The 12102-nt window shown below is 35.6% G+C and overlaps 1 protein-coding gene across 1 annotated transcript; it reads right to left on the reverse strand.

Annotated features, from left to right (window-relative positions):
• Nucleotides 1-7545: 7545 nt before the first annotated feature.
• On the reverse strand, nt 7546-8933 carry LOC142533826 (cysteine protease XCP2-like). Its single transcript, XM_075640731.1, has 4 exons — nt 8432-8933; nt 8125-8360; nt 7913-8053; nt 7546-7848 (listed from the first exon to the last, which is right to left on the reverse strand). The coding sequence occupies exons 1-4, from the start codon at nt 8901-8903 to the stop codon at nt 7633-7635; spliced, it is 1065 nt and encodes a 354-aa protein (XP_075496846.1). The 5' UTR covers nt 8904-8933; the 3' UTR covers nt 7546-7632.
• Between the last annotated feature and the right edge of the window lie 3169 nt (nt 8934-12102).

The raw sequence follows: 12102 nt of genomic DNA on the forward strand, positions 1-12102 counted from the left end.
AGTGGTAGAATGAATTCAAAACCGTTGACAGGACGTCCTGTGAAATATGAAAAAAATAAATAAACAGTGAATTGCAAAGTACCCATTTTTTTTCTGAAAGCTCTTGAGGAGTACTATAAAGTAAGGGAAAATATGGACATCAGTAAGGCCAAGGTTTAGCCAGTTCCAAGTCAGAAGACACGTCCCAGAACACAGTGAAGTCGTTACAAAGATGGTCCAACTAAAATGTGATGGATTCAATAAACACAGTAGACCATCATTTTACCATCTGATATGAAGTAAGGTTGACCAGAAGCAATTGGACATCCTTCACTACCAGGAATATCATCAAGAAGGCCCATGCTAGCTAAGAGCAGAGCCGATCCAATACAAGGTTATCGATGTAGACCCAATCTGTTTACTGTCAGGCCCCAGGACCCGGAGACATCTGATGTAATTTCACAATCATACAATCATAAAACAACAAGTTGCGTATTAAATCAAATAACCAAAACTAATCTATTTCATAAAATAGATAACCGTCTTTACAAATGATAAAAAATTAACAAAGGTGCTACAAAAATAAACAAAAGATTACATAAAGAAAGATTCATCTTCTTCTTCGAATGGAGCTGCATCACTATCCTCAGAAGTATTCTGGTTCCTTATCTCCTACTTTAATTTCGTCACTCAAATATGGGTATATGTGTAAGAAGTGAGTTTTTTTTCCTGAAATACTCAGCAAATGAGGGCCGATTTAACACGGAACAACATGATATACATATAATATTTAAATATAAGCCGAATGCTTAATCATAGAGTAAAAGAATAAATCTTTCAAGTATTACCAAAGATGGTATTATCATATCAAAATCTTGATCTCATACATATATGTATATCAATTAGCAGTGAAACTCATCTCATATCTCATTGTATTATAGATCAGTTCCTTGTATTTACATCCTCAGGGGGTGAGGCTATTTATCGATTATTTTTACCCACTGCATCAGGGCCGTATAACAGTTATTTTCACCTATCGTGTCAGTGTCACGCCCCGAGACCGAGATTAGTCGACATCGGCGTTGCTCAACAATCACATAATCGTCAAACAACAAGCCTCGTAGTACAGTATATACCAAAACCAGTTTATTTCTCATAGTCAACAAAAAATCGTCTTTACAACTTAATACCAAAATAAACTGATTAAAAATGTTTTAAATAGTGCGAAAGCGATAAACTTAAACTAAGCTTTAAAACTTCTGGAATAACTCGAGATCTTCTACCATCCCTAAAATTGCTCTTGCTCATCTTCATCCATTTGCTCTTCGTTCTTATCTGGGTGGAGAGGAAGTAAAGGGTGAGTATTTTGGAAAATACTCAGCAAGTGGGGGCCGTTCGAGACATGAAACAACATATACATATACTCGAATTCAAATTTTACATAGCATATCGTAACTTGAATAATAACGAATACTCATACTTCATAATCATAACATGTCATCACATATCATACTCGTACATCATACTTGTTTAGCATACTCATATAGCACTGAAAGTCATCTCATTTCCATGGTTCCCTGATATCAGTCTCCTATATGTTAATCCTCTAAGGAGTGAGGCCATGTCCAATATGTTAATCCTCTATGGAGTGAGGCCGTACAATGGTTACCATCCCACCGTATAAGGGTCATAGTTCGGAAATCCTTTCCCATATCCAATCGAATCCTAACAGTGTTTCGAACATAATAACTTGACAAATCTCGAAAAAAATATATCATGAACAAGGAATTATGCTCGAACAAACTTTCAAAAACTGAATGGAGATTCGTACACAAATTATAATTTCTTTAAACGCGAGCCCACTTCAAAGAACAAGTGAGGCAAACAAAAGCTCACTTACGAAAGAATATATGCATAACAAAAGCGCACTTACGAAGGATAAGTGTGCAAATTATAGTATAACAAAAACCCACTTACGAAAGACAAGTGTGCAAAATAAAATATAACAAAAACCCACTTACTTTGAATAATTCAAAAAAATGAGAACTGATGATGATAGGATTTCAAAACTGAGCCTGGATCTGGACTGCTGCAGAGATTCGATACTCGGCACACTAAGAGAACAAAGTCTCTAAAATTCCTAGGGAGAACTAGAGAGAAAATTTCAAGAATATGGAGGTGTGAATTTCTAATGGCATGGTTCTCCTATTTATAGGGGTTGGCATGCTATCCTGATTGTGTATTATCCTTGTATTTGAAATTCGAATCAAACTTTAAATCTAGGATAATTATCATATCAAATCTTAGATCTTTATCTGGTATCAATATCATATCAAATCTTAGATTTTTATCTAGTATCAGTATCATATCAAATCTTAGATCTTGGTTTATTTATCCCAAAATTAGGCTTATCATCAAAATTCTTATCTCCTGAAAAAATCGGGGTTTCACAGTCAGGGCCATACAAATGTTATTATTATCTACCATGTCAGCGTCGTATAATTCTTGCTCAACGTGTTAGTGCCATATATCGGTTACTATCACCCACGGTGTCAGGGCCATACACATTTTTGGAATATTTCTTTACCACTTCAAATCAAATCGTAACAATGCTTCAAAAACTTATTTCATATTGTCAATGAAAAAAATACATATATCATCAATTGAACTTTTCATGAATATAACAACCAGTCAACGGTTTGATATTAAAGCAAAGCAATGGTTCAAAATCATATTATATCAACAGTTCAAAATTCATTATTTCAGTTGACAGTTCGAAGTAAGGGTTCAAAAAGTGAAAAGCCATATCATGATACATATGAGCTTTAGAACAAAAGTCCACTTACCGTAAATTATTTGTAGCATGAAAAAACTAGCTGCTGGTTGGTGAATAAGACAGAACAGACAAAAGTGTGCGTGCAAAGCTTCTGACCGCTGGTGCTTGAGAATGGTCGACTCTCGTCACTGAATGGTTGTCGAATAACTGACAGTCTCGCCGCTGAGATCAATACAAAATCGAGAAAATTTGGGATAGTAGAGTGTGATTTATGAGATCATTCCGTCCTCTATTTATATGTGATGCGATGAACTAAAAATGGTAAGCTTTATTATGGCCATAACCATCCTTAAATTCAACCGTTACAAGGCCATAAATATGCTCCATATCTAGTCTTAACTTCATCGGTTACCATTTGAAATAGAGATGGGCATCATAATGTACTCGAGCTGGTTTTTAGTTGTCTGAATCGAGTTGTTGATATTGAGCTAGCAAATGTCTTGTAGCACCCTTATCCGAGCCACTACTAAACAGACTAATAAAAATGCATAATTAAATTTGATAACAAAAATTAAACAACAAAAATCAAATAACTTAATCATCTTACAACCCAAACGAAAACAAAATAATAATCTTAGTATTATATGTTAATACAGTCATATCAAATTCATAATCGTGCATGAGAATATGAGAAACCAAATAAAAAACTTCACTAGATCACAACCAAAAACCCAACTGTTCTAGCCATTGTGATGACCGTCCAAACCTTTCAACCTAAGACCTGTCCATGGAATGGGGAGTCCAAGATGGAAACAAAATGTGATCGAAAATCGCCCCATACGAGAATGTACAAGTATACAAACCGATATGATGTATGAGAAATACAATATGTTCGATATCAAAGATCAAGTCAAGAGTCTCATGTTCAGTCTAGAGATTCCTGAGTGTGTAGTATCTGATATGCAATAGGCATCTTTTGTCTCCCACACTCATCATAAATACGTGGACCTACAATGTTCAAGGTCATCATAGCCCCCGGGTTCTATCGAGAACTGTATCTCTGGATACCCAACAGTCCACAATAAAGAATATAGATGAACGACCCAAACAAACAAGGTATATTTCAAAAGATATCAGACACAACGTGATATGTCATGCATAATATGTCAATGAAGTAAAACATGTATAATGAAATATATAAATATGCAACATATAAGTATGTGTACTAACTACTCTTGGATATCTCAGTCAATACATCATGTACCTGCGTCCATCGTCAGTGCACTGATGACATTTCGATCTATGTGTCCCGGTTCACCGACCCTCCTCGAGTCTTGACTAGCTCTTAAGCTTCCTGACACTAAACGGCCCTAGAAGCTGGCTAAGGTATATGGCTATATTTCTAGAGAAAAAAACTGAGGGAAAACAATGTATGAAACAAATGAAATCAGCTTCTATTGATAGACTGCTTCTGGACTAGTTCAAATGATCCATACTCAATCTTATATGCCCATGTATTATAATCTCATTTGTCGAGTTAGTTTTCTCGTGATAAAGTAATCTGAAGTAGATTTTGAGTGGTCCATTCTAAATTTGATGGATCCGAACATCCTGATCCTCAATTAATCACTTTCTTACTAATGATTAATCGACAAATCTTTAATCATGTTTTAATTAGTACTCCATTCAAAAAAATATTTAGGTCATTACATGTTTAGCCGTTGATTTATCTTCTTGCCATTACAAGTAAAACTGCAGAGAATCTAGCTTGTACAAATATCGCCATTTACAAGTCATGCTGCAAGAAGTCCCACCGCTCGCATATCTTGCTGTAAGGGTGTTTTTCCATTGGTAAGTCTGGCCACTCCTATAATATCTCGTAGTTCACATGTTTCTGTCATGGCCCAGCCCACTTGTGATATTGTCCGCTTTGGCCCAAAGGCCTCACGGCTTTAAAACGCGTCACAAAGGGTTGCTACACGCTCATTTAAATGCCCAGCATCTCTCCCGTTGTTTAGCGATGTGGGATTTCGTCTAAGGGCCCTCTCACCCCCCCCTTTCGGGACTCAGTGTCTTCGCTGAGGTTTTCCCCACTCAGTGTCTTCGCTGAGGTTTTCCCCACCATCCCAAACTCACGCAAAGTCCCTCTGATACCAAATGTCACGGCCCAGCCCACTTGTGATATTGTCCACTTTGGCCCAAGGGCCACACGGCTTTAAAACGCGTCACAAGGGGTTGCTACACGCTCATTTAAAGCCGTGAAGCCCTTGGGCCAAAGCGGACAATATCACAAGTGGGCTGGGCCGTGACATTTGGTATCAGAGCGATTTCGCGTGAGTTTGGGATGATGGGGCAAACCTCAGCGAGGACGCTGAGTCCCGAAAGGGGGGTGAGAGGGCCCTTAGGCGAAATCCCACATCGCTAAACAACGGGAGAGATGCTGGGCATTTAAATGAGCGTGTAGCAACCTCTTGTGACGCAGTTTTAAAGCCGTGAGGCCCTTGGGCCAAAGCGGACAATATCACAAGTGGGCTGGACCGTGACAGTTTCACTGATTTAATATCTTATCGCATGGAGTCTCGTCGTTCATATGTCAAGCTAATCACAAATCCAGCCGCAACCTGGAAAATTCTTGCTCTTCATATCCCTTCATCATTATTGGAAGTTTCGTCCTCAAAACTTGAGTTTGCTATATCTCTAGAGAAAAAAAAAACGTAAGGAATATGGCTATAACTCTAGAAAAAAAATGAGGGAAAACAATGTATGAAACAAATGAAATCAGCTTCTATTGATAGACTGCTTCTGGACTAGTTCAAATTATCCATGGTCAATCTTAAATGTGCCCATGTGTTATAATCTCATTTGTCGAGTTAGTTTTCTCGTGACAAAGTAATCTGAAGTAGATTTTGAGTGGTCCATTCTAAATTTGATGGATCCGAACATCCTCATCCTCAATTAATCACTTTCTTACTAATGATTAATTGAAAAATCTTTAATCATGTTTTAATTAGTACTCCATTCAAAAAAGATTTAGGTAATTACATGTTTAGCCGTTGATTTATCTTCTTGCCATTACAAGTAAAACTGCAGAAAATCTAGCTTGTACAAGTCTCGCCGTTTGTAAGTCATGCTGCAAGAAGTCCCATCGCTCGCATATCTCGCTGTAAGGGTGTTTTGACATTAGTAAGTCTCGCCACTCCTATAATATCTCGTAGTTCACATATTTCATTGATTTAATATCTCGCCGCATGGAGTCTCATCATTCCATATGTCAAGCTAATCACAAATCGAGCCGCAACCTGGAAAATTCTTGCTCTTCATATCCCTCCATCATTATTGGAAGTTTCGTCGTCAAAACTTGAGTTGACTTGAACATATACGATAAATTGATAGGTTTAGAAATCGATTCAATGCTGAATGATTTATGGTTCAAGGTATTAAAAATTCAAACTTGAATCCTATGTAACACGAATATGATAGATTTCGAAACAAAAGTCACGAGGTGCAAAAAAATGGATGAAGATGTTCTTATTACAAAAGACGAATGAGAGTCAATCTAATTGGTGACATTTCCGTCTCCTAACTCCTTGTTGGCCTCCTCTTCTTGTGCATTCAGCAGTTTTTGTATATGATCGAGTGAATTTTATTGATTGACGACTTCTGGATCCAAGTTTTGGTTGTTTAGCTCAAGTTGGTGTACATAGTTTCCCATTTTGGGCTATATGCATAGAATTCTTGTTGGAGTTGGTCATAAAACTCTTTTCCAATGTTATAGTGGTTACACCAAGCTTAAGCGGTGGTCAACATTTGATGACCATATTTTTTAGCCTCCTGAAGTTGTTTCTTGAAGTCCTTGAGTTGTTTCTCCGGAAATTTCTCGTCGAAAGAAAGTTTTGTTACATCTATTAGAGTGTAAATTTTATCAAACATAAATATTGCTCGCTTCGCGGTTTTGGAAGCGAAACTATTAATTAAATTTGAAAAAAAAAATTTCTCAACCATTATTTTCTTGATTGATAAAATAAGTCATTTAGTCTTTCTTACAACATAGTTGATAGTAAATTAGTTTAGAACAACTTCAACCTGAAAAAACTCATTTCGATAGATGCCACCTTTGATGGATCACAAAAATTATGCAGCTAAGTATCAGAAAATACCTGAAACTGATAGATAGACAGAAATCGTGTGATAGTGAGCTTGATCACCATAGAATAGTGGAGAATTTGTATTTTGGCGGGAACTCACGAGATAGGTATTTCATATTGATTTTCTATTCTTGTTAAATGTTTATGAGTGTGATTAAAAAGATAATAAACGGTGAGACTTCAAGTTTTCATCATGAGTCATTTCCCATTAATCACTATTTATGATATGAGCTAATGAGTTAACTATATTATATTAATAGTTTTTTTTAAAAAAATTTGTTCCTCACAAAATTTGGGAACTGAGAAGCTTGCCTCTAATTTTATACTACATGTCCCGACCTAAACTATCGAACTAACGTAATAGTTTGTAAAGCACGCTAGCTAGATAAATCGGACTGGGCAAACTCTATATAACAGACTTGCCCGAGAAGTGTTGGTTGAAAAATCGAACTTCTGATTATTGGTCAAACGCTCACCTACTCCACCAACACAAATGATCGGAGAATCAATCAATCACCTTTTCATTTCCCATAACTTCAATCTATCCTTGTATAATTGTTTGATACTAGGCATTATTTGTTTTAGAAAGTAGAAATATATGTTTTTTTCTCTTGTTAAATCACTTTATAATTTATAATGAGTAGGTCATATCTAATAATGCCACAACTTTATAATGGTATAAAAATATCGCATCATATATCAAGTTTTATTGAGAAGTACAATAACAGAGATTCAAATGGTTTTGGTGGGAAAAGAAGCCATTTTATTAATTCCACAAATCCCTTCAGCCTTCCCATTGTTCCTCTTCATTCTTATAAATCCCTTTTCTCCCCATTTAGGACCCCATGAATTCTTCACAATGATGTAATCCAATCCCTTACTCGATCCATATCCTACCGCTGCCACTCCGTGATCTAGCTCATTTCCGCAGTGCCCATCAAACACACCCTACAAACAAACATCATTTGATATCTCACCATTTAGATGTTCCAAAAACGATCAAAGAACTTACCCCGCTGTAGAATTGAAAATCTCTACCAGAAGCTTCGATGGCCACACTTACTGGCTGGTTTGCCAGTGCTTTCAATAGACTTTGTCCGTCGTTTGCAGGTACGTCTTGGTACCCGCTAATAGTCACCAACTCCGATTCATCCTAGAAAAATTTATAACATGATCATCGCCATTAAAAAATATAACATGGTACTCTTTTAACAGTATTTTTACCCTGTTTTCTTCACAAGTTCCTTCCTCCATCAAGTAGGGATACTCTTCCTCGTGATGAAGCCCGCCATTTGAAACGATGAACTGAAATGCATAATCCATAAGACCCCCATTGCATCCATTGTTATGGGTTGTGTCACAATCGATGAGCTCTTGCTCGGATAATTCAGTTAAATTCCCCGTCACAATTTGGTTTATTCCCTCCACTGCTGCCACTGTTGAAAATGCCCAGCAACTCCCTGCACGAATTTTAATCAATGTCAGCAACCACAATCTAAAATGACCCTTTTAAGTCAATCGTGATACTTACCACATGAACCTTGATTCTTGATCCTAGTGACGGCACCTTTCTTTCTCCAATCCACAGACTTGGGCAAAGTGTTGAAATCTTTGTACATAAATTCCTGAGGGGAATCATTTTTCTTGTGGAACATTGAATCAACCTTGAACCCCAAGTACCCCTTCTTGAATTCGTCGGGGCTCATGTCAGCAAACTCATTCAAACCAAGCCAATAGTTACTAGTGGCTTTATTCCTCTCATCTATGTGCTTCAGATTATCCTTAAAAATCTCAAATCTATGCAATTTATCTTCAATGCTCTTGTACTTTTTGCCATGTTTGTCCATCCATGATTCGAATAGATTTATGAGTTTGTCAATACAAGAAAGATCGTCAGGCGAATAGCCTACAATTGAGAAATCGTTTCCCGATGCTGTGATCAGAGTAGAGAGGAAGATGAAGATTGCCAGAAAAAGTAGCTTGGATATCAAAGATAGGGCCATTTAATTAGAATAGATATAGATGGATGAAGATTATGTGTTTGGGGTGTTTTAAATACAGAAGCAGGTTCTGTTGCTTTGAAGTGAAGTTTTAATTTGGAGTAGAAAATATTGTAAACTGAGACGTGAAGCTTGGTTTTGTCGGCGACCTTTGCATCTAAGCATACATCATTGAAATTATCTGTATGTCCGGATGAATATTGATTAAGATGTCTAATAATAATTGTTGTATCTTCTACAACATGTTAATTAATGAGGTCATTATGATCTTGGGGCACCAACTCGATCCGCTGAAACTCGCGCGACCTTCAACGTAAGGCCAAGCATGGGCACCAACCTCCTATAACGGTGATGAAAGCATTCGTTTCCTACCTTTAAACCTTGATAAAACTGTACGTATTGCTAGCATACAACTATTAATTTTATTAATCATACTCAATAACGACTTGATGGAGCTTAAATCTTGACGCATGTTTGTTGGAGCACAAAAGCAACTATTTTTTTAATAAAAAAAATGATTTTCACTCTGAATCGAGAAAATAAAGTTTTTTTTTTTTTTTGGATTAATAAGTTTGTGTATTTTGCTTGTTGTTTATTTTTATAATTTTTGTTATCATTATCCTTACTATTTATATTATTATGTGATTTTTCATTTTGTTGATTTATTAGTTTTCTATTATTATTATTATTATTATTACTACTATTTATATCTATACTATTAATATAGCAAGATAAACAAATAATAATTACCTTTTGGTGAAACATTTTTCAAAATTCCAAAATTGTCTTTTTATGCATTTATTCAGTGTAATAGTCTGCTTGAATTTTCACATTTTATAATTATAAAAAATAATCTTATTATATCTCATGTTATATTTAATTTAATTTGTAGAATATTATAACTAAATCAATAATTATGAGAACAAAATATTATTTTATGTATATAATTATTATGCTGCCGTAACGTTTGTGCATTGACGGTAGAAATGTCAAAATGGGCTGGCGGCCCATTAGGCGGGGCGGGCCAGCTAAATGGCCAACCCAGCCCAACCCACCTTGGGCCGCGGGTTAGGCGGGCCGATCCGTTTACTTTTTTTAAGAAAAAATGCTAATAAATTTAGTATATCATTACATTTAAAATATATAAAAGAAATATCTTTTATGAGAAGAAACACGTAAGTTCTGTTGAAATATCCAGAACATCTTAATTATTTTTTAAATTTAAATTAATAAAAATTATTATTATTATTATAAAAATTAAATTATATTTTATGAAACAACTGATTTATGTTTTAAAAAATTAATGTGCAATCATAATTTGCAAAAAATTACTTGTAAGATATATCATATTGATTTAGTTATTATTATTATTTTATTTTTATTATAGAAAAATAAATCGTGTGTAAAGATGCACAGATACACATGAAATTAATAAATTAAGCAATATGTTGATTATAAACATATTTAAATAACTTAATTCTTAAAAAAAATCTAGAATATAGTACCGATGCATGTGTATATAAAGGGTACATGACTGGTACTTAACTAGCATATAAATAATTTCTAGACTGATTTAAATTGATATTAAAACATAAAAAAAACTAGCATATAAATAGCGGAATTTTAATATTAAAACTTAAAAATATAAAATTCTATCCTAATTTGGCGGCCAAGCCCGACCCGTTTTGGCCCGCAACCCAAACAGGGCTCAGCCCATTTGGCCCGCCTCCAAACGGACTGCTTTTTTATCAATCCACCCGTTCAATTTTTATAGCGGGGCAGGCCGGCCCGGCGGGTCCTGACCCAATTTGACAAGTCTAATTGACGGATAGTATTTATTATCATTTTCATAATTTCTGCTTTTATCTTGTCTTATAATTTGGTTTTTGTGATGGTGTTGAACGGTGCGATTAAGTTTGTTTCGTCGGTTTGAATAGTTTCCAAATAAAAATTATTAAAACCGGATAAATTGTAATTCAGTGCATGATGATCAAATTTTGACAAATTATATGAAAAAAGTTCAAAAATATATCAAGGGAATATTATAGAATTTTCACTTACAAATTGACGTCCACGCATGCATTTTCCCTCCATTTTTTTGAGCCATGTAAACATCTTTGGGTGCCAATTAAGCATTATTGTGGTTTTCGGTGGAAAGGGACCAAAAAGGAAAAAAAAAATCAAAATTAACACACAAAAACTAAGACTTTGATCGATAAAAGAGCAAAAGACAAAACATTTCAACTCACGAGTCACGAGTGAAACCTACTTAAAATAGGAGAAGTATGGTTTGAAACGAACCTTGGCTGGCCCGATAACTAGGATATATAAATGACTCTTTATCGTCCTCTCATTCCCTTATCCTTGAAAAAAGACAACACAAAACCAATTCTTTGTCGACAAAGCCTCCTCATTCGGCAAGGCATAATCTGAATATAGAAGAAACTCCCATATGCAGATTCGGCAAGAACTTCAAGAACTAAGTGACACCTTGTTCGAATCACACACGTCTATTATTGCCCAAAGAACAGCCTCTCTCGCTCTCCCAACAGGGTGGAGACACATGCTTGGGGCCCAATTTTTTTAAAAAAAATGTATATGTAATTTTTGTATAATTTTGGAATAATATGATATTAGCCCGGGTAGATCAATTTAAAATATTAAAAGATTCTAAAGTTTAAAATTTCAGTCCGAACAGAGCCATATTTCTGACTCCGCTAATGTGACTCCCAAGAACCTTAATTCCTAATCCCACTGATAAGAAAGATGACACGACAGCAAAGATCAATCTGAAGCCCAGAACAAGGCCAATTTCCTTGTCCCATGGCGTTCTGGGCCCAAGCTAAACGAAGAAAATGAGAAAACCAAACCTAAAAAGCTGGTCGTTATTAGAGTAAACTCGTGGTCTGGGTCTTATTGACTTTTATGTGGAAAAATATTTATTTTATAATATAGGGTGACAGTCAGTTGAAGATGATAAAGCTGAGGCATTCAAGAAGAAGGCAGGCTCGATTATCCATGAGTATTTTCTGTCCGGTGATGTTTCTGAGGTTATTCGTTGTTTGGAGTCCGAAAACAGGTCATTCTTGGGTGCACTTAATGTGATATTCGTGAAGAAACTAATCACATTAGCCATGGATAGGAAGAATAGAGAGAAAAAATGGCTTCTTTTATGTTAACTTCATTATGTTTTCCATCTGAT

This window comes from Primulina tabacum, chromosome 18 (assembly GCF_025594145.1).
Source record: "Primulina tabacum isolate GXHZ01 chromosome 18, ASM2559414v2, whole genome shotgun sequence".
In the NCBI taxonomy this organism is placed as follows: Eukaryota; Viridiplantae; Streptophyta; class Magnoliopsida; order Lamiales; family Gesneriaceae; genus Primulina; species Primulina tabacum.